Consider the following 22,997-nt stretch of genomic DNA (forward strand, 5'->3'; position numbering starts at 1 on the left):
GTGTGGAATCCAATGGTTGAATCCACACATGGCTACACATCAAAGACATGCAAAAGAAAGAAGTGTTAAAGGCAGTTAGGTTACTGAGTTACATTAAGTTGTATTCTGTCCAATGAAAGGCTATAATGCAAGGCAAACAGTGTGTAAGTGGGACGCAGTGTTCTAAGTAGCCTATATTCATTTAATGGTAGCTGCTGCTCACAAATGGAAAATTGCACCCACTGCTCAATAGACTACCGGTATATGAAAAGTATCATTAGATCTAATTTGACTGACTGCTATCACTGCATAATTTATCAGTATGCAAAATGAGCCATTTGAAAACTGCTGTAAGAACAGAAAAACTGGAAGTAAACCTGCATCTCAAATTCAAAATCACACATGGACATGGTCCCCTCTACAAAAAACAACACGGGGGAACAATCCATCTAATGATGCTCTTTCCTCATTTGAACACAGCTATGAATAATGCCGTATCTTTACTAATAACATGATGGTGGCGTTGAGCAAGAAGCAAAGACAGAGAAAGGCAGAGAAACAGAGACAGATAACCAGACAAATAGAGAGGGGAGGGAGAACGAGATAGCACAACTCCACCACTAGATGTCTCTGTCGCCATTTTGTGGGGTTTCTGCCAAGGCACAGTGCAGGGACGTCGCACTCTCTCATTGGTTGTTTTTGGCAGGGTCAAACACTATTGCGCATGCTCAAACGGTCAGGGTTAGCGACGGCAATCTGTCAGATCAGCAGAGCGTTTATTCCATTAACACATTCAAAGACCTCAAAATACTGTCTCTCCTTATCAGCGTTAGATACTGTGTTATACCTCGAGTATTTGTTACAATTGGAGTGTTACTTTTCGATCTCTGTAGCCGGCGGTAACAGCAAAGAATGACGACCAGCTCAAAGAGGAAAGAGGAGATTCATATGGTGAATGGGGGTGTAAAACAGTCCACATGGAGCAAAGCATTCAACAGTAATGCTGTCTGGGAGGAGAAGGTCAGTGAGTTGCCCTGCTTGCTCAGCCTAACTGCTATGGTGTTAAATTAGAGTGTTGCATAAGGTGAATTGCCCCAAACTTATCATTCAGGAAACCTTCCACTTCATAGTTGGCCGCTCGCTATTCCAGCAAGAGACGGCTAGCTGGGGCTATATAGCTATCATGCTAACGATTAACGTTATCCGGTTACTGTACTAGTATATTACCCCATACCGTCGTTTGTTTGTTTGCGGTCATAAATCAATAGCACGAGCTTTCTAAACTAAACAGCTAAACAAGAAGTGGAAGAAGATGTGTCGTGCTGCATTTTAAAGTTTTTTTTAATGGAACAGAGCTGCTCAATTCTTTTAGAAATTCAATCTTGATGCTAATCCAGACTAACGTTTTGCTTTGTCAAGAACAGTTTAGAACAAGAGAACAGATAAATAATTTTAGTCAGTTGTATTAAATTATGTCCAGCTCTAGCTCCACCCCCACATAACCTTACACCGACAGATTATGGAAGAAATTAAGCGGATCATACTACACAATACTAGGCTAATGCATTTAATGTTCTAAATGTAGTGTCAGCATAACCACAATTTATGTTTTAATCTTGTTTCTTTATTTTCTTGGACAGGATGAGTTTTTAGATGTGATTTACTGGATCCGGCAAATTATTGCAGTAATCCTTGGTCTGATATGGGGTGTTGCACCGCTGAAGGGATTTCTGGGAATAGCCATGTAAGTATTCAGTACAGCCAGTGTCCTTTTCCCTACCTTAATGTTACATCTTTGACAGCGCTCATGGAGTGCTGCATATTTGATTGCATTGCATCCATTTGAATGGATGGCTGTGGGCCAAAAATAAATGTTGATATGTGATATTACGGTACTTGATTAAATCATATTATTTTTTTATACAATTTACATTCTAAAACTGAAATAGGTCTTCTAGTTTAATATGGTAAAAGTGTCATCAAGCTAGCTATAAAAAATGAGCCGCCACAGCCTCTGAAAGACAGCAATATTGCCCGCGTTTCCCCCCCCTTTCAAAACCATGGAGGGCCAAAACAAACGAGCCAAGTTTGGCCCAGTTTGGCCCACGGGCTCCAAATTGGTCAGGCATGTTTTATAGGATCATCCTGACTATGTTGTCTCATAGGACTGACAAAGGCTTTTGAGCAAAAAAAAAGAAGAAGAAAAAATCACTGATATGCTAAGTTGCTAATATGTGTTTACCTTGCTAGATTCTGCATCATCAATGCTGGAGTCCTGTATGTATACTTCAGCAGCTTTCAGCAGATCGACGAGGAGGAGTACGGTGGCGTATGGGAACTCACCAAAGAAGGCTTCATGACGTCTTTTGCTCTGTTTCTGGTGGGTATTTTTTTCTGCAAACATTTTTCCACTTTGCTTTTGCAAAATCTGTTAATGCAGTACAGAAGTTATTTGGAAATAGAGGTCCAAATATTTCTCATGACCACTTGTTTGTTTTCAGAGTTGACACCACGAGGAAGAATACGACCAGCGTGTCTTCTTCAGCTTCATTTTTAAAACGTACCGCTGGTCATAAGACCTGATATTGAATGCAAATACTACACAATCACCCTGCAATATGAGTGATATTCAGTCAGTAATTAGTACACTTTTGCTTTCTGGTCCTACTCCATGGCTATGTACACACTGCAAGAATCCGGTAGTGACAACTGAATTTATGATTGAGAGTGAATTAGCCATCTGGTACACACTGGAGCAGAGCGGAGTCACATTTGTGGACTGTGTATACGGGTATTAGAGTCACTCCACTCCTTTTGAAGGTTGTAAATAATTCCTCTAACCATACTAAAGTGTACTAGCAATATGGCAGCTACCATTGCCTGTATTTTTGGTTGACTTGTCACCTGTAACACCAGTTTCCAGAGTCGTCAATAAGATTTTAACAAATCACCACTGACAGTGGCACCATCGTGTTCTCTTTTCCACCGCATCGACTTGATACTTTTAACGGTAACATTTGGGCCCAAGGCCACAGAGTCGGTAGGAACTACCACAATGTTGAGAAACCAAACTGGATAGAACATTTCTGAAAAAGATCCAGATATTGACAACCAAACTTGAGTCTCAAGTTTGGTTATCAATATCCGAATTTTCAGGGAGTGAGTTTGCTTGGTGTCACTCTCCTTAATAACCAAACTGTGTGTGTGAAGTGAACATAACAGGATTAAGCACTCCAATGAGGAGCGACAACCATATTTAGTTGCAGTGTGTACAGTAGCAATCAATTAACCGATAAGAAGAAAATTATGGCTCCATATTTTTATTGGGAGGAATCAATAATTGGCTTAATTTGTTATTTTTATGGTCTATATATAATATAAAATACTGTATGTCACATTTCATGATTTAAAAATGATAGACTCGAGTTGGAGGTTTCAGTCAGTAATGCTTAATGTAATGACTTGCTTTGTGACTGTGTTTCTCTAGCCTGATATGCAGATAAGTGCTTAAAATGAGCGTACTACACACATTGAGAACGGATGTGAGACAGGTCTCAGTGGTGCCATCAAGTTCCAGTTGATAATTACTGTCTTATGTGGGAGGATGAGGATATTTTTTCATTTTAAGATCAGATTGGAGTGTACATTCCCTAATTAGTGTATTATATTACATCATTGGTCAGTTTGTAATTATTTCAATGTTGCTCTTCCTGAAGCTTGTGATTTAATATTCTGCCTCACCAGTTATCTATTCCTCTCTGTCTCTTACCAGGTGGTGTGGATAATATTTTACACGGCTCTACATTATGACTGAGAGGAATCCATCGGACACTAAATATGAACATTTCCGTTGAAGTCAACTGACGAGACACAAAAGACTCCATGGCTTGAGGGGTGTCAACACTCCTAACATAGGAATTTTCAGCGTGCAGTACATTTTGGGAACTCGTAGTTCGAATAACAAGATCCTGGCGAGACCACCATGATGAACATGTTCAAATACATCTTGATAGTTTGAGGGTTCCTTTTCAAGGCACATTACACATCCCAAATGTTATATTTCCTTCCTCCCGCTGTCGACATGATCTCACTTATTGAATTGGAAAGCAATGTCTCATGCTGAGACCGGTTGCATTTCTAATTATGATGGAATAGTTTGATGCAAAGACCTTTCTTCTGTTTTATAAGAGTGATACCACCAGCATGTTTTTTGTAGACTGTGGAAGTGTAACAGTCTCTGTGTGCATCATCCCAGTTTACTTCTCACTGAGCTGATCACTGAAATTACAGGAAGGGGGGCCAGTAAAAAAACGAAATCTTATGATAATCATTAGGACCCGACTGATCTGTGAGTGATGTTTTTTTTTAGTCTGATGTGATAGCTGTGGTCTGTACATTTAATTGGAGGAGAAAATGAACTATATCTGTTCTAAAATACAAGCAATGAAATATTTATTGGGCTTCACTGTTAACACTCCGTCTAGACAAGAATTCCTAAATGGATGCATGAGTTTAATTCCAAAACAATCTATCCACCATGTTATCTGGGGCTGACAAAATGATAAATGGCATGGCAGTAAAGCGCTTTACTGTGAAAGTTATGAGCCGTCTTAACACCTTTGTTTTCAAGGATGGAATAATCTGTTTTGTTGAAATATTGACTGGTGACGTTCAGGAAGCTTAATCTCACACCCACCCCCAAACTGGATATATAGCATTTTGGAATTAAACCCATCTATTGTCGTTCTGGTAGTAAATGTGAAAATGTTTGATAACCACAACTCATTGTGCCGAAACTACACTCTTTTCGTGCTGATCTCAACGATGGAACAAATGCTGATATGATGTAGGTTTACATATCAGCCCATTTCTGATGCCGATGCAAATATCTGCCAGTAATATATCAGTGCAATCAATATGCTGGCTGCTAATATGTCCATCCCTACAAGTCAAATCTTCAGAGAGGAGGAAGGAAATGTTGTCAGATGCAACATGTCCAACTAAACCTGGTCTGTGCACTGCCATCATTTGCTGTTCGTAGCTTATGTCTTGATGTAATTTTTTTCATCAATGGCATTATTGCGTAGAGGTTAGAAATAATTTAATTTTTTTGTGTTTGTTTTCCTTCACATGTAACTTCCAGATCAAAGTCTTAACCTATGTTCTGAAATTAATTTAAACATGTCAATTCTGTACAATGTCCCATTTGTCAAAATCCACATTGTGTTAACGCAGATTTATTTGTACATGTTATATCTTGTTTGATGTAACATACTTCTCAGTATTTTATAGTGAATTAACGGAAAGTTCTTCCAAGATGACTGTAACGATCACCGATGGTGTTTGAGAGGACTGTATTTTCTGATCGAAATCTTTTGGGAATCATTAAACATGGGCTTTATTTGGCCTCCATTTTCAAAGAGATGAGTGTTACTTCATTGCCATATAACCATTGAACCATAATAATTTATTATATGTCGATGCATATAACAGGACATTTTATTTAAAAGTGCACTGGTTTTCATTATGCTGATCCATAAGTAACACAATGACAATGCATAACTTGGTCATGGTTTCATACACTAGTGTTAATTTCGTCAACAAAAACTATGACGAAAAATGTTAGTCGACTACATTTTTCCCCAAGACTAAGACGAGACTAAAATGTTCAGACTTTTAGTTTCATTGACTAAGACGAGACTAAAATACCGTAGTCACACTTTTAGTCTACTAAAACTTGACTAAACAAAAAGAGGAGGTTGACTAAATATGATAAAACTAACAAGGACATTTGGCACAGGACTAAGACTAAGACTAAATTAAAAAATAGATGACAAAATTAACACTAATTATAATATAGACTTTTCCCTCGCAATGCAGCAGTTTAGTTTCATGTGCTGCAGCATCATGTAGCTGACATTTAACCATCTTAAAACACGAATTACTGTTCCCAAAATGTACAGCTACTTGCTTGTCTACGTTATATCCAGAGAGGTCTGAGCGCTTTCCACACAGCGCAGCCAGCCTCCCTCCCTTCTTCCCTCAGCTGCGGGCTGAGCAGGGTCTGTGATGAATAGGGTCCACTTGTCATTGCTGGCGTATGCTGACACTGGCTGCCCGGGTGGGCAGAGTCAGCATTAGCTACTTTCCCTGGGAAAGAGTTGGCAACACTGCTTTGAATGACCATTACTAGTGCAAACGCATCAGCAGATTCAACAGTTTTAATTTACTAAAACTAGCCTAAAATGTGAACAGTTTTCGTTGACTAAAATTAGACTAAAATAGTTATGATTTTTATATGACTATGATGAGACTAAAATGCTCAAACTTTTAGTCGACTAAAACTTGACTAAATAAAAAGAGGATGAGGTTGACTAAATATGATAAAAACTAACAAGGACATTTGATACGGGACTAAAACGAAATAAAAAAATAGCCGACAAAATTAACACTATCATACACTTTCTGTAGGCTAATAAAACGTCTAAAAGCAAAAATCTAACATGGGTGCATCCTGGGACGTCTAATCAAATGGGGGGTGGGGGGGGGGGTCCACACAAGGATCGTCTTAGCCTTTTTCACAACAGTGGGCTACTTGGACAGTCATATACTACTGGCCAAATATGAAAATAAGTCATTCATCCATCCATCCAGATCCATCCATTCATTCATTCATGAATGCTGATCCTCAACGAAATCCCGAGGTATGACGTCACCCGCGAAGAAGCGCAAAAAAATATAATGTGTGACGTAGAGGCCAAGATGGCGGCTCCCCTCTCCACGATGAAATTTTGGAAGCCGGGTAAGTATAATAAATAGAGGAGATATTTTGCAATAGACGCGCGTTTTGCCACCTTTGCGTTTCTGTGGAAGTGCTAAACGTGAAGTGTGCCCTTTGTGCCGCAGTGAGGCGACGGTAGCTGCGTGATATCCGAGTCTGCCGTGCGGGTACGGGTAGCAAGCAATGCGGGGCAGCAGGGCGCACTCAGAAAGTAACCGGAGTGTCAAAGACAAACATACAATCTGTAGAGCTCGAAGGACGGTAGCTAATACATGTGATAGCGACATTATTATTGACATTGGCGATGGGCTTTTTTCATTTCATCGCATTGCACTAACCTTCATTTCCTCAACCCGCTCATAGACAGCCAAGTTGTAGAAACGCCTTATTGTAATAACAGCCATCGCTCTATTAATTACATATTGCGATTATCTTTACCATCTCCACCCCCCCCCCCCCCCTCTCTCTCTCTCTCCTCTCAGGGTCCGAGGCTCCTGGGTTCTCAGAGGAGCGGGAGCTCACCACAGAGACCACCGGTTCCCCTGTCATATTCAACCCGCACACCGCCCTCTCCATAGAGAAACAACGACAGAAACTCCCCGTTTTCAAGGTTGCTGACACCTGCCACCACACATCACTGAATGTAGCCTGGGGAATGTTTGGTACAGCAGAGAGATGGTTGTTGATGGGACTTGTTTACTGTGCCTGATGTTTCCGTGTGTTTGTTGTTGTCTACTTACTTGTGGTTCCAGCACAGAAACAACATCTTGTACTTGGTGGAGAGCTACCAGACTGTCATTGTCGTTGGTGAGACGGGATGTGGGAAGACGACGCAGATACCTCAGGTTGGTATTATTTTAGTTGAGATAACATTGTCCCTTTTAACAGCTTTTTAAAAATCCGCTTAAATTCAAGGTCAGATCAGATGTGCACCAAAACCAAACAGCTGCAAGGCACTAAAATGCAGCAGTAGACAGATACCCTTCATGCGGCCTAATTCCCATAGCGGTTCAACACGACCTTGTCTGGACTCTGGATGCTTAGTAGCCTATTTTTCTTTTGGAACAAATCAGCTGGGGCTTAATTTATGCAGAGTCTGCTGTTATGAAACATTGATGTGTCTCTCTTGATGTGCTCTGTCTCGTTCTTCGTACTCCTCTCTCCCTTCTTGGCATTACCATCCTGTTTTCACCCCCCCCTCCCTGCTCTCAGTACCTACTGGAAGCTGGCTGGGGAGCTGAGGGGAAGGTGATCGGGGTGACACAACCTCGCCGTGTGGCTGCTACCTCGGTATGTCCAATAGTAAAACCCTGGTGGTATTACTCGGGTCATCATCATCTTATTATAACACTCTTTGGCAGTGCAAGGAGGAAAAAAATCTTAGCAATGAACTACATGCCTGTGTTTAAATAGTATGTTGCTCTCTCTCCTCTTTCCGCCTGGTAGGTGGCTAACCGTGTGGCGGAGGAGCGCGGGGCCCTGCTGGGACATGAGGTGGGCTACACCATCCGATTTGACGACTGCTCTGATCCCCATGCCACCAGGATCAAGGTATTTCTTGCCAGACCTATGCGATCTTTATGGTTTGGTTTGCGTAGGTCCTTTCAATACCTAATTGTTGTCCCCCCCCTCTGTCTGCATCAGTTCCTAACAGATGGCATGCTGGTACGCGAGATGATGGCTGATCCTCTTTTGAAAAAATACAGGTAAACAAATTAAACGAAGACACAGTCATTACTGGACCTGTATACCAGTGTCTGTCGCAGACATATTTGGTTTTATGTTTGGCAATTCTAATGCTCTATATTGTGCTTTCATCCTCAGTGTGTTGGTGTTAGATGAGGCTCATGAGAGAACCCTGTACACAGACATAGCCATCGGTTTACTAAAGAAGGTCATTCCAGTTCAATCTGTCTATTGAACAATGAACACTTTTACCGTAACCGTCAGACTATGACTTTGTAATACGGCCTAAAGAAAAGATGGCATAAAGTCACGTCTTCTTTTCCATTTTATCTCTTGTCTTTCTTCAATAGATTCAGAAGAAGCGGCGAGACCTGAGGCTGATTGTGGCCTCTGCCACTCTGGATGCCAAGGTGACTGCTTCATTAAGATGAACAGATATGCTTGAGTAGACAGAAAGGGAAACAAAGAGGCAGATAAGGGAAAGGTTGATGTCGGGTCAGAGTCAGAGTCGGACCACATTGTACTGACCTCTGCGGTAGCAGTACACTGATGAAGCAAAGACACACCTGCAAGTTATTTAGTTACAGTATAACAGGAGGTGACGTTGATGAAGAGATATCAGGTTTTGCATATCAAATTAGAATATTAGAAAGACCTCCTTTCTGTCTTCTAACCGATGTTTCTCCCATCTGAAGAAATTCCACGAGTTCTTTAACCTGAATGACTCTGGGGATCCCAACAAGGACACATGTAGCATTCTGGCAGTGGAGGGACGGACCTTTCCAGTGGACGTCTTCTACACTGTCAGGTACGCATCACGCATAAGCCAGGCAGGCCATGGGCATAACATCTCTGACACTTCAGGCTCTCCGTGGTGTATGCTGTGGTCATTGGTGGGACAATCCCCGTTAACCCTTGAGTGTCTCTTCTTCTCCTGGGTTCATTCTTAGCCCTGTCCCAGACTATGTGAAGGCCACAGTGGAGACGGTGCTGAAGATCCATGAGACAGAGGATGATGGGGATGTCCTGGCTTTTCTCACAGGGCAGGTTAGTGACCACATTTTGACCTCATGGATATCGAATTGATATTCATTTGAAGAAACCAATATCAATTCATAAATCCCAATATCAATCTTTTATTCAATATAATGCCTTTTCCCGTGGATGCTTGAAGCTTTAGCCCCGTTAGACTTGCATGCTTTGGTTCTTAGCGCAACGAGATCTCGTAAACATCTGTAAACAATAATATAACGCACCAGGTTAGAGGGTTCCTTGTACAATTTACAGCATTACGTATTTGAGAATCTCTTTCATATCCAAGCAAAATTGGTATTGTAACTGAAATATCGATATCGAATCTTATCGTGTCGAATCGGACATCGTATAGAATTGGGACCTTGTGTCTCGGAATTGTATCGAATCGGGAAATCAGTGGTGACACCCAGCCCTAATGTCCTATGTGTACTCGTTCTAATATCATATTTGAGTGTGGTCAAACTGGGAAGACGGCCACCTCATTGGACCTTGTATTTCTCCACTCAGGAAGAGGTGGAGAAGGTGGTGTCCCTTCTGCAGGAACAGGCCAGGACGCTGTCACGATACGGCATGAAGAAACACCTGAGAGTTATGCCCATGTATGCCGGTCTACCTTATGCTGAGCAGATGAAAGTCTTTGAGAGGGCGCCCTCCACTGTTCGCAAGGTAAGTCTGCTGCTCTTTTTCTAATTTCTAATTTCATAATTTACTAGGGGGCACAATCTAGATTTGATGTGTAGTTCAAAATATGAATGGGATTTGCAAAAAACACCAAAAATAAAGTCTGTGCTACAGAAAAGCTTACTAGCTACTATATACTGCATATTCACAGCTTTGTGAATTTATGTCTTTGAAAGTTTGAATTACTTTTCATATAGATTGTGCTTCTGAAATGCTGATCGTTTGGGAAAAGGGGATTACAACAGTTGTTGGACTGTAGCTAGCAAAATTTGGAAAACACAAATAGAATTGAAATTACTAACAACTAAAGAGAACATGGCAACTACAGTATAACTATATACTGTAATATAAACTATAGTAACTATTCAGTGCCACGCTGATAGAGTTGTTCGCAAAAATCAATAATAAAAGTAACAAAAAGATCAAAATTGTGCATTTTGGTCCTTGTAGCAAACATAGTAAAATATATCTCATGGGCATCCATTCAACAAAGCCCTGCTTTTTTGATATGTTTTGAAAAGGCCATTCATATCGTAGAAATTTTGGACTACACACCAAATGGAGAAAATGCCAGTCTATAAGTAGTATAGTAAAGTAATCAAAGCATAGTAGATCATAGAATATATTTGTGGTACAAAAATGGAAAAGAATCAAACGCAGTATTCTGACAGAAAAAAGTTCAATCACCTTCAGCTTCTTTGATCACATATGACATGAAATTAAAGAATGCACCAATTTGATGTGGTGTGAAAAGCCTACAATCGTACAAACAATACAGACAATGCAGTTTTTCCACACGTAGCTGGTAAAACTATAGCAACTAAACTTCTCCTGCCTCATGTCACTTCCAGGTGGTGGTGGCCACTAACATAGCTGAGACATCCATCACTATCAACGGGATAGTGTTCGTCATTGACTGTGCGTTTGTGAAGCTGCGCGGCTATAACCCCCGCACTGCCATCGAGTCGCTGGTGGTCACCCCCATCTCCAAGGCTTCCGCCAGCCAGCGGGCCGGGAGAGCCGGACGCAACCGCCCGGGGAAATGCTTCCGACTATACACAGGTATGTGTGAGTTTGTGGGAACATGAGATGATGATAGATGTTAGGGTAGCAGAATTATGTCTATGAGAGGAATCCTACATTTCTTAATGTTGTTTGTCGTTTTTCCCCCTCTCACTGCCTCTCATCCTTTCATCAGAGGAGGACTTTGAGAAACTGCCCGCCTCCACTGTGCCTGAGATGCAGCGTACAAATTTAGCCCCCGTCATCCTGCAGCTCAAAGCGCTCGGCATCGACAACGTGCTGCGATTCAGCTTCCTCTCTGTGAGTACCTCGCTCCGCATTGACAACGTGCTGCGATTCAGCTTCCTCTCTGTGAGTACCTCGCTCCGCATTGACAACGTGCTGCGATTCAGCTTCCTCTCTGTGAGTACCTCGCTCCGCATTGACAACGTGCTGCGATTCAGCTTCCTCTCTGTGAGTACCTCGCTCCGCATCCACGGGCCGGCTGTGACACCCCCCCCCCCTCCCCCCCCCCGCTGGGAGAGTAATTGTACCCTACATTCTAATTAGCTAGAATGGCCTGCGGAGAAAACCGTACCGAAAACGTAAAGTAGTTAGTCCTTTTTGTGTGCCTCTGAAAACACAAATGACAACACATCCTTTCATGCGTCACACATCTTTCAGACACCCTTTATTCTAACTTTTAATTTGAGCAGAAAGAAGTGAATTGTTGTGTAATATAATTTATTCTGTGTTTTTGTTTTAGCCTCCTCCAGCTCAGACCATGGTTCAGGCTCTGGAACTGCTCTATGCTCTAGGAGGTAAGGAACGAGGCGGCCAGGGTGGGATAGTTTGTAGAGAGAATCGGGAGGCAGCCATCCTGCGGTGGTGTTTCAACGCAAAACACTGAATCCTTACCAGCGAGGAGGGAGAACAAGTGAAAACAATTTTCTCCTTATGATATCAGTGGAGTATCACATAAACCTCTTTCCCAAGCTGACTGGCGTCTGTGTGTTTGTTTGTGTGTGTGTGTGTGTGTGTGTGTTTTTTTGATTGATTGAGTTCTTTATTGATAATGAATACACAGTATATACAATATACATATATACATACACAGGCCCACCATTATCAAAAGGATAAAAACGCAATAAAGCTAACAGCTTATTTCCATTGCGGTCCTCATGATGACTGTTATAAAATGTGTACTGTTGTGTGTGTGTGTTGGCAGGTCTGGACCAGTATGGCCGTCTGACTGATGGCATGGGCGTGCGGATGGCAGAGTTTCCTCTCAGCCCCATGTTTGCCAAGATGCTTCTAGAGTCGGGGAACTTTAACTGCTCCAAAGAGATTGTGACCATCGCCGCTATGATGCAGATTCAGAACATCTTTACTGCGCCGCCGAATCAGAAGAAAGCTGCCGTAAATTGCAAACAAGATCTTTGAAAAGAACGGTTGTATTTTTGATATAAGCGTGTTTTGTCGACGTTACATTTCTTCCTTTCGCACCCTGTAGGCCCGGGAGCATAGGAAGTTTGCGGTCGCCGAGGGAGACCATCTCACCATGCTCAATGTGTACGAAGCATTCATCAAGGTATTACAACTCGGTTATCATTACCAAAACAACACAACGCTCCTAAGTGAACACTCCTAAGTGAACTAAGCAAAAGTGAAGAATTGGTGAAGACTGTGTGCCCTTCTCACCCTCATCTCCAGCACGAGAAGAGCTCCCAGTGGTGCCAGGAACACTTCCTCAACTACAAGGGTTTGCTGCGTGCCGTGACCGTACGAGAGCAGCTCCGACGCCTCTTGAACAAGTTCAAGGTGCCGCGGACTTCCAGTGAAGGTATCTGTAAGAAATATGCGGGGTAGTTTCAGCTGATTGGCCAAATGCTCAACACAGCAGACCTGAAGGTACCTGAAGGGAGCAATTTAAGAGGAAGGGAAGAATAGACAATGACAACAATGAGACAACAACCAGAGACAAACCAAGGCTGGGACGACACCCATGCTGTCCGCCCCCTAACATGAGATTGCACCGCAGTAGACTTCCTGACAGATGTGAGCAACTCACTAACACTCAGCCAAAAGAGATTGTCACTCCTACTGTCATCACAGGAGAAAATATTGGCAACAATGTTCTATTTATGGATTCACTGCTAGGTTGTAAGGCTTAAAAGAGGCGGCTCGTAGCCAGTATACCCTGCTTAAAACAGATTGGCTGCAACCCCAAGTCCCATTACCTGAGATTGCCAACAGTGTGCATCAAACAGACTGCTCCCAAATAGGACACTCCAAAATCTCCAAAATGAGAATTACCCCATAGTGTCAATGTGGCACCAGAAAAACCACAGAGACATAACACTCACAAAGAGTTGAACCACCAAGTACAACCCAAAGTAACACACCTGTTACCAAAGAAAGCGCAGTGCTGGCCACACCAGCATGCTGCTACCAAAGATACACTTGCACACAGCCAAATGCTACAACAACAAAAATGCTACGAAGCAACAACAGCAGGCAACTTGCACCAAACCTTCAAGTAACACTAGGAGTATGCAAACTCTCAAAGCTCACAGTGCAGAGGAGTACAATCATTTCTCCCTCAACACCAACCATAAATCACAAAACAGCCACCAGAAGAAGCCTAATTACATACAACAAACCAAAACATGGCTACAGTACACCCAGCACAGACATACAGTTTGGGGGGAGTCGTACTATATGCCAAAGTAAAAGTTAAAACAATAATTTATTACATAAACCAGGAGGAAATAACTAAACACAAACTACATTAAACACAAGAACAAAACAAACGGTGCATTGGTGAATAGGCAGAGAGACTGAATGGTCTGAAGGTCTTCTTAAGCCCATTGAGTGCACCGGACCCAGGTGTACTCAATCTCCTGCAGGCTGCAGAGAGACAAGACACAGCAGCAGCAGCAGCAGAGAAGGAGGGTCGTCCTACACCCATAATCGTAGTAAAGAACGGTGGCGCTGCGCACGCGGCGACCCGGCTGAGGGCAGCAGATGGTCTTTTGGAATCTGTACATAATGCAACAAATGTTTATGTATTGTATAATATTGAAGTGTGCTTTATTACTTTTTCAAACTAGTAATAATGTATCTCAATTCTGAAGTGTGCCTTTATTACTACTATCAAATTAGTAATGATGTTGTAATTTCCACTACTGTCTGATGTGAACCAAAGTGCCCTTCTGGGACATGTACTAAACTTGATTTAAAATTGATTGATTGATTGATTGAGAACAGCCTTGTATTACTGCTGTATGTGACGCTTTGACATGTTCATTGCTACTTTCTGTTTTTGTACAGGTGACCCTGATGTGATCCTGAGGTGCATTGTGTCCGGGTTCTTTTCCAATGCAGCCCGCATTCACCATTCAGGATCGTACAGGTGAGGCCGCCCATCTCTTTTCTGTTGCGATCCGCATTTTTCACAGCAGCCATTTTGTGTCTAAAAGGCAGGAAGTAACACAGGTGTAAGCATAACATGAATGAGGGCCCCATCACTGGGACACCTAAATGGATTGGAAGTTGGAAACCCTCATTAATGTTCTGCTTGCACCTGTGTCACTTCCTGCCTTTTTAGACACAAAAATGACTGTTGTGAAAAAGGCCCTCCAGCACAGGAACTGCACGATTTTGTGGCTGTTCATACACTCTCAAAATAACTGACTTTCTCAGGACGTTACGAGACGACCGTGAGCTTCACATCCACCCCAGCTCTGTGCTGTTTGGAGAGAAACCTCCAAAATGGTCAGTACATTTTCTGTGCATGTATTATATGGCAACCATGTTATTTATATGGTGAATTTAGGTACTTTATTATTATTGTATCCTGTGGTATTGCAGAGAATGCCGAGAATTATGGTCTCCACTCAGAAGTAATATTTTGCCCAGTTACCTGATTTTCAAAATGTTCAAATTCAGATTTGTATTACTTGTGTCTAGAGTACTTGAAATGACATGCATAACCTGCATGCACTCTGAAGGATGTAATTGATATGCTTAAATCATCCTATATGACACACCATGTGCGAAACATTATGCTCTCTGAAGTGCATCTTGGAGAAAGACACTGCACACTGCAAGCCCTCAATCACAGCAGATGACTTCACCTCTACTGTAGCAAGACATTTCACTGAACAAACCCATCCCGCCACTGATTTACGCTGCAGTTTATGGATACAGAACGATACAGCTGTGGTAACCAGAGGGCTTCAACAGCTGCTTATCAACGGCAAGGTTATTGTGGGCCAAGGATTTAGAAGAACATACCACAAGGTGGTGCCATGTGACACATTCTTTACTGGATAAATTAACAGGTGGTCATCATATACAGTATATGTTTTTAAATCCTACACTTCCTATAAAACAGACCCCAAGGCTCATTCAGCTAATCCTGGTGACTCAGATGTCTAAGGCGCACACCATGTAACTGTAACGTTCTACAGCAGGTTTGAATCTGCCTTGGGACTTCTGTCTCTCTACTGTAACTAAACTGTCCAATAAGGTACAGTAATGCCATAAAGACCATCTAAAAAAAGAAGAAAATAAGCATAATCGTTGTTTACATCTCACCTTTCCCCTGCCGGGAGAGAAGTCTGGCTGCATGGAAACAGGCTGCTGGTCTAAGCTCTGCCATTGGTGGCGACCATTTCGGTCGCCAGCGGAAGAAAATCCCTTTCCGCTCCCTCCAAGCTCTGCCATTGGCTCCGACCCGCTCTGACTGACCGGCTGCGACCATATATGGATTTCCTTTCCGTTCCCTCCGTGACGAATCTGTCTATCTCAAATGCCTCTGCCACTGTGCGTCGTGTCGAATCTGTCTGTCTCAAATGCCTGCGCCACTGTGAAACAACATCAGCAATGCTAGCTCATTGTTACACGCTGAAAATGATTGGATCCCCCGTTGTAGGGAGAGAGTCTGGCAGCGAGACTACCTTTCCACTAAAACACACCCAAGCCTCATTTAGTTAGTACAAATCTGGTGGATAAAAAGGAGTGGGAAGCCTGAAGCGTGAGCGCTGTAAAAGCCCAGTGTAAATCAGGGGAGCCTCATCCTTCATGTGGACAGCCGAACACTGCTTCGCCCTGAGCGTGATTATCAATAAGCAGCTAATGAAGAGTTAGACTTCCCCCAATTTTCAGTTTCTTCCTTTCTCCAAACAGTCCTCCGTTCTTTTGTGTTGACATCTTGCAGACCCACTTGCACTACGAGGTTCATATGGATACAGCTTTATTAGTAGGGACTTTTATTTGGGAAGAGTGGTTGCAGTTGTAAAATGGTGTCATGGATGGACTTATGAACACCAGGCTGTTTTCCATAACCGCCATTTGTAAATTGCCATTTGGCCCTTGTCAATGTGCACAGTGTGGAGATGAACATTCAAGAGAGTGCAAGGGGCGGCTGTAGCTCAGGCTGTAGCTCAGGAGGTAGAGCGGGTCGTCCACTAATCGCTTTGGATAAAAGAGGTCGGTGGTTCGATTCCCGGCTCCTCCAGTCTGCATGTCGAAGTGTCCTTGGGCAAGAGACTGAACCCCAAATTGCTCCCGTTGGTGTGCCAGCACCCTGCGTGGTAGCCTGCCGCCATCAGTGTATGAATGGGTGAATGTTACCTACTGACTGTAAAGCGCTTTGGATAAAAGCGCTATATAAATGCAGGCCATTTACCATTTAGCAAGGTCCAGCTGCTGTCAGTGGTGTGCTGAACAGCAGTTATCTGCACAGGACAACACAGTCTCAAAATATTTGTGTGGCCATAATTTCTCAAGAATGGAAACAAAGGCAAGAAATATATAAACGGATCACCCTTTTTCTTGCTCTCAACTAGTCACTTGGTCTTTATAAACTGTATAAACTATTTCACTCAGGAGTATCTTAAGGTATCTCTTACTTTTTCTCCTCTCCAGGGTTGTCTTCAACGAAGTGGTGCAGACTGCAAAATACTACATGCGTGATGTGACTGCTGTCGAGTCGACCTGGTTGGTTGAGCTGGCCCCCCACTTTTATAAGCAGGCTAAGGTAGGCCAAAGAATATCAAACTCCAACCCCTATAGTCTAGCAGAAAGGGCCCTCAGATTTTGAGATACCCCTACCCGAGGTAGAACAAATGACAACAATGATTTTTCTTATCTTTAGGGTCTCCCATTAATGAAATTGATTGTTGTCAAAAAAAAAATTGGGGGAAAAAATGTTTTTTGGCTGTTCTTTAGATACCCCAATCCCTGAAAAAGAGCCAAATTAGGCCAGTCCGAATAGGGGAAAGGTGACAAAAAAGCCAATAACTTGAGAATGCTCACTCTTTTCCTCATCAGATTTGCTGAGGTATGAACCAGGTGGCTGCCCTACATCACCAAATAGTCAGAAAATGATTTACTTAAAAAGATAGTGAATTATAGTCCTGTAAATATAGCTTTAGTTTAGGCGGAAATTGTACTTTGTGGTGATAGGAATATAGGACTCCATCACTTTGCTCTCATTTATCAGAAAAACTGAAATCCCTGAAAAATATACCATTACTGAATTGTCTAGGGTGCTATTAAACACTGACCAGCAGTTGTATGAAGATATCTGGTACAGTTCTATTGCAAATGAGATTTCTTTATTACGTCTTCACTGAAACAGTCAAATGATTGTATGTTATTCCGAATGGGGACTAAGTGGCATAAAAGCCTATAACTTGGGAATGCTCACTCTTTTCCTCGTCAGATTTGCTGAGGTATGAACCAGGTGGCTGCCCTACATCACCAAATAGTCAGAAAATGATTTACCTAAAAAGATAATGAATTATAGTCCTGTAAACATAATAATAAAACATTTTATTTGGTGACACCTTTCAAAGCACCCAAGGTCATTAAGTGCATAAAAGAGACATGACATTCTAAAAGATCATACATAAAAACAAGTATTGCAAACACCAGCATCATTAAAATACGACGAGCGTAGATATAAGAAAAGACAGGAGATACACACGGCAGGCGAATAACAGATTGAGTACTGTATACGATTAAAGGTAGTAGGCCAATTTGAACAGGTGGTTTGCCCCACTGGCTACCGTCGATCAAACAGTGCTTTGCCCCACTGGCTACCGTCGATCGAACGGTGCTTTGCCGCACTGGCTACCATGTATCTAACGGTGCTTTGCCCCACTGGCTACCGTGTATCTAACGGTGCTTTGCCCCACTGGCTACCGTGTATCTAACGGTGCTTTGCCCCACTGGCTACCGTGGATCGAACGGTGCTTTGCCCCACTGGCTACTGTCGATCGAACAGTGCTTTGCCCCACTGGCTACTGTGTATCTAACGGTGCTTTGCCCCACTGGCTACCGTGTATCTAACGGTGCTTTGCTCCATTGGCTACCGTGGATCGAACGGTGCTTTGCCCCACTGGCTACCGTCGATCGAACGGTGCTTTGCCCCAATGGCTACCGTCGATCGAACGGTGCTTTGCCCCACTGGCTACCGTGTATCTAACGGTGCTTTGCCCCACTGGCTACCGTGGATCGAACGGTGCTTTGCGCCACTGGCTACCGTCGATCGAATGGTGCTTTGCCCCACTGGCTACCGTGGATCTAACGGTGCTTTGCCCCACTGGCTACCGTCGATCGAACGGTGCTTTGCCCCACTGGCTACCGTCGATCGAACGGTGCTTTGCCCCACTGGCTACCGTCGATCGAACGGTGCTTTACCCCACTGGCTACCGTGGGGTCACCCCATGTGACTGTGACACCATATCGCTGTCTGATACATTGCTCTTTGCACATGTTGTGCAAATGCATCCTCTGTTGGTGGCAAATTTGCAGAGGCTGCATATGTTGTTGATGCAATTATGAACCTCAGTTCATACAAGTTTGTGCACATCAATCCATTTTCCTTTTTCCGTAAAGCAGAAGTGCAAATTCTCTTGCGACTGTTTCAGTGAAGACGTAGTAGGCCTATGTCTAAAGAAATCTCATTTGCAATAGAACTGTACCAGATATCTCCATACAACTACTGGTCAGTGTTCAATAGCACCCTAGACAATTCAGTAATGGTATATTTTTCAGGGATTTCAGTTTTTCTGATAAATGAGAGAAAAGTGATGGAGTCCTATGTTCCTATCACCACAAAGTACAATTTCCGCCTAAACTAAAGTTATATTTACAGGACTATAATTCACTATCTTTTTAGGTAAATCATTTTCTGACTATTTGGTGATGTAGGGCAGCCACCTGGTTCATACCTCAGCAAATCTGATGAGGAAAAGAGTGAGCATTCTCAAGTTATTGGCTTTGTTGTCACCTTTCCCCTATTCGGACTGGCCTAATTTGGCTCTTTTTCAGGGATTGGGGTAGTTCTAAAGAACAGCCAAAAAAACATTTTTCCCCCCAATTTTTTTTTTGACAACAATCAATTTCATTAATGGAAGACCCTAAAGATAAGAAAAATCATTGTTGTCATTTGTTCTACCTCGGGTAGGGGTATCTCAAAAACTAAAGCCTTTTTTGAGGACTTGCTGCTAGACTACTAATCCTCTGTTGTGAAAGATCTGAATTGGTCAATTCAAGCTAGACGAAGGCATTCTCATCATTTCATAAACCCGTTTGAAATTCTGGCCCCGCCATTTATTTGCCCACTTTTAATAGTCTGCCTCAATGATTTGTTGGATTTAACTCTGTTCCGTCTCCTTTCTCTGTCAGCTTGGCTCGCTGGCCAGCAAGAGATCCCGGGTGCTCTAAGTCCTGCCAGCACGCCACCGCTGTAAGACAGGAAGTACCCACTGGAAGCGAGGAACAGCGCCGCTCTTAAACCGCCACTGTGCCCCCCCGTTCCATCTCACTGTATATAAAGATGTACTATATATTTATTGTCCATGTCCACATGCACCTCTCCACCTAGGGGGCACTATCTGACATTGGCATTTTCTTTTTAGTGTTAATGTTTAGAATGTGTGATTTGCTTCCATTTGAAAGCATCTGTCTTGTGTTTGGGCAGTGCCGTAGTGTCATTTTTATCAGTGTCATATCTGATCCATGACCCTGTATGTTTTTTTTTTAATCAGTGTCATATCTGATCCATGACCCTGTACGGTTGAGGGCGAGATGAGAGTAAATGGTGATGGATGTCAGACGAGTTCAGAATGTGCTTGACTTGCGTCCGGTCAAGCATGGTCCCCATCGGGTGACCCATCATACCTGTAGTGTACATAGTCAGAGCAGGCTGAGGTCCAGGGAATGGCTCGCTTGTTACAGGCCGGTCCATACCTGGCTCCTGGCTTCATTATTTTTTTATCGATGTATTATTTTTTTCATGATAAATAATTGAAGACTTTGGAATGTGAGGATGTTGTATTTTGAGGGACTTAATATGGTTTCGTTTTGGATTGATTTGCTTTCCCCCATAGCCTGGGTGCCTTTATGTTTTTAATTGGTTCACAATATGTGATGCTGAAGACAGAAAATCTTCCTTTTCCAACTTAAAGAGCTTCAATCATCTGTAGTTTCATTCTGGCTCCAATGCCTGGCGTACATACATTCAGGGCTTTGCTGCAGAGGGAAATGCATTCTCAGTCTCAGTCAGCCCCGGATTGTACAACTAATATGATACTGTGAAAAGACTTATATTACTTTTGGACCGTTTGTTGTTTTCCACTCTTTATTGCCACTTACGTAAACTACTCTAGCTCAAACATAGTGGCCTTGCTACCACTCTGTGCCAATTTTTTTAATAAACCATATTTCACATTTCATTTTCAGATGGAATGTGCAAATAAAACCCAAGCATTGTAAATGCAAAGCTGTGCAATCAAAACTTAAGAATGAAGTGCCATTTGTTCCTGTGATGACAAAATGCATCCAGACATGCATCCAAAGCCTCAAATAAACGGTAGCATTTATTTTTGGCTGGACCGCAACAGCGGGGCCAGCCCTGTAAATGTGAATGTCTGTCACTGACTGAGTGAAGTCACACGATTGGTCGGCCGTAGCACACCCATGCACGGTCCAGCCATATCCTAGGTTTTGACCTAGCCTTGTCTTTAGCCATCTCTTTGGCCATTATAGTCGTTTTTCTTCTCAAAGTCTTATGTTTTATTACAACTAGGTATTCTAGGTGTTCGGTGAAATGGAAAGTTTTATGTTTCCCATTCCATATTTAGGCTACTATACGTCTTTTACATTCCTGCTTTTGTTCTTATTTCCCTGATTTATTTTTTCTTCAGAGGTATATGGCCCTGAACTCTACTCTAGAAAGCCTCAGCGAGCGGCAATAGGAACACGGGTTGTCATTTTGATCCACCAGGACCTGCTTTCAAATCAGTAAGGTTACCCTCATGAACTTTATTGACTTATGTCTGCATGGTTTTTCGTAGATAACTTGTTCTTGAAGTAACTAGATGCAGTATTCAAACTCTGGAGAACAACACACCATAAGATAAGTAGCCTAAATCCAATCAGATTAGATGAGTACACAAGCAAAGTACTCTTGCATGTTAAATGGTACTCTGAAGTACACCTTAAGATCACCCCGTAGATTAATTGCAAACGTACTGTAGCTGATTGCAAGATGACTTGTTTATTCTCATTTGTGCTGATACTATAATTATGTATGCAGCCAAACTGTAATCTGTAGAACTGTGTAGTTGCTCAATTCTGAGACATCTCTTCCACAAATCTTCAAATAAAGCCTTATTGTCATGCATTGTGGCCCTGGTCTTCACTGAACCTCTACTCTTCATGCAGTGCTTTACTCAGCCAGGGGGTGGCGATGTTGTACCATAAACAAGTGCCTCCCTAGTCTTTTCTGAAGATGATAAATCAGGATGTAAAGGTATTTTTTGTACCCCCCCCCCCCCCCCCCCCCACACACACACACACACACGGTTATGGGGGGGAGACAAGTTCATGATGTCCAGGCCCATTATGTAGACCCAGCACATTCAATGTATCGATGATGCTATGCTCAGAGTGAATATAAAACCCTAACCCATTGCTCAGCAACAGTTTTGTGGTGGGAAAGCAGGTGTAACAAATACCATTAATCCATCAATTTAGGTGTTCAAGTACCAGGGCCCTCAGTAATAGCCTGGGCTACCTCAATGTAATTGGGTTACACCTACTTTACTTCCTGCTTTACCACATCAAAACGGTTGCTGTGAAAAAGACAACCGTTTTGAGGTGTTCAAGCAGGTCAGGTGTAACCAAAAGGCTATTAATGATGGTTCGATTCAATTTTTAGGTGTTCCAGTGCCAAGTCCATATGGTTATAATAACCTGACGCTGCCAGATGGATGTAGGTTGCTTCACATTTGTTTCACAAGCTTGTGAACTCAATACCGCCCCATCTGGCGGAGTCAGGTTAATATGGTTATTGTTTACCGCCACCTGCATTTTTACATCCAAAGGTTCAAGACGTCACGCGCCCTCCCACGATGTTTGGCAGCGAGAGCATAGTCAGAGACAGTCAACACTCACCAGACACTGCAGGCAGGTAAACTACAATTTTAGAAAATAATTTGCTGGTCCAGCCCAATTATGTATCCTGGCAAGTTCTGTAACTCGAATGTAATGTAGTGTAATTTAACTGGCAAAGTTTGCAATGGGGTTTAAGTTTGACGTGAGTTCCATGTGACACAGAAACAACTACGCATGTATTGACCATGGTAATGACACGGCTAGTTAAGCTAATTTAGCGTTAGCTAACTAGTTAGCCAAAATGCTGTTATTAGTAGCTTGTTTACGTAAGCCTGAATGTAGCCTCTCTTGCTCTTTCCTCTAAATGCAACCCGAAGCAATTTTTGCCAGATAAGGAATGAAACCATTCCGCTACAGG

The 22,997-nt window shown here is 42.6% G+C and overlaps 2 protein-coding genes across 2 annotated transcripts; both read left to right on the forward strand.

Annotated features, from left to right (window-relative positions):
- Window positions 1-712: 712 nt before the first annotated feature.
- On the forward strand, window positions 713-5,370 carry rab5if (RAB5 interacting factor). Its single transcript, XM_083641781.1, has 4 exons — window positions 713-999; window positions 1,620-1,723; window positions 2,230-2,359; window positions 3,752-5,370. The coding sequence occupies exons 1-4, from the start codon at window positions 892-894 to the stop codon at window positions 3,791-3,793; spliced, it is 384 nt and encodes a 127-aa protein (XP_083497907.1). The 5' UTR covers window positions 713-891; the 3' UTR covers window positions 3,794-5,370.
- A 1,350-nt stretch (window positions 5,371-6,720) lies between these two features.
- On the forward strand, window positions 6,721-20,162 carry dhx35 (DEAH-box helicase 35; the record flags this gene model as incomplete). The annotated part of the gene is made up of 21 exons (XM_083641441.1): window positions 6,721-6,781; window positions 7,243-7,370; window positions 7,513-7,605; window positions 7,973-8,050; window positions 8,207-8,311; window positions 8,405-8,466; window positions 8,585-8,654; window positions 8,797-8,856; window positions 9,142-9,254; window positions 9,397-9,493; window positions 9,989-10,147; window positions 11,014-11,224; window positions 11,361-11,485; window positions 11,931-11,985; window positions 12,393-12,583; window positions 12,678-12,755; window positions 12,878-13,007; window positions 14,498-14,579; window positions 14,870-14,941; window positions 17,099-17,210; window positions 19,868-20,162. 21 exons carry the CDS (start codon window positions 6,721-6,723, stop codon window positions 19,904-19,906), a joined length of 2,121 nt encoding a protein of 706 aa, XP_083497567.1. The 3' UTR covers window positions 19,907-20,162.
- Window positions 20,163-22,997: the final 2,835 nt, after the last annotated feature.

Source organism: Poromitra crassiceps (assembly GCF_964638095.1).
Source record: "Poromitra crassiceps genome assembly, chromosome: 8".
Classification (NCBI taxonomy): Eukaryota; Metazoa; Chordata; class Actinopteri; order Beryciformes; family Melamphaidae; genus Poromitra; species Poromitra crassiceps.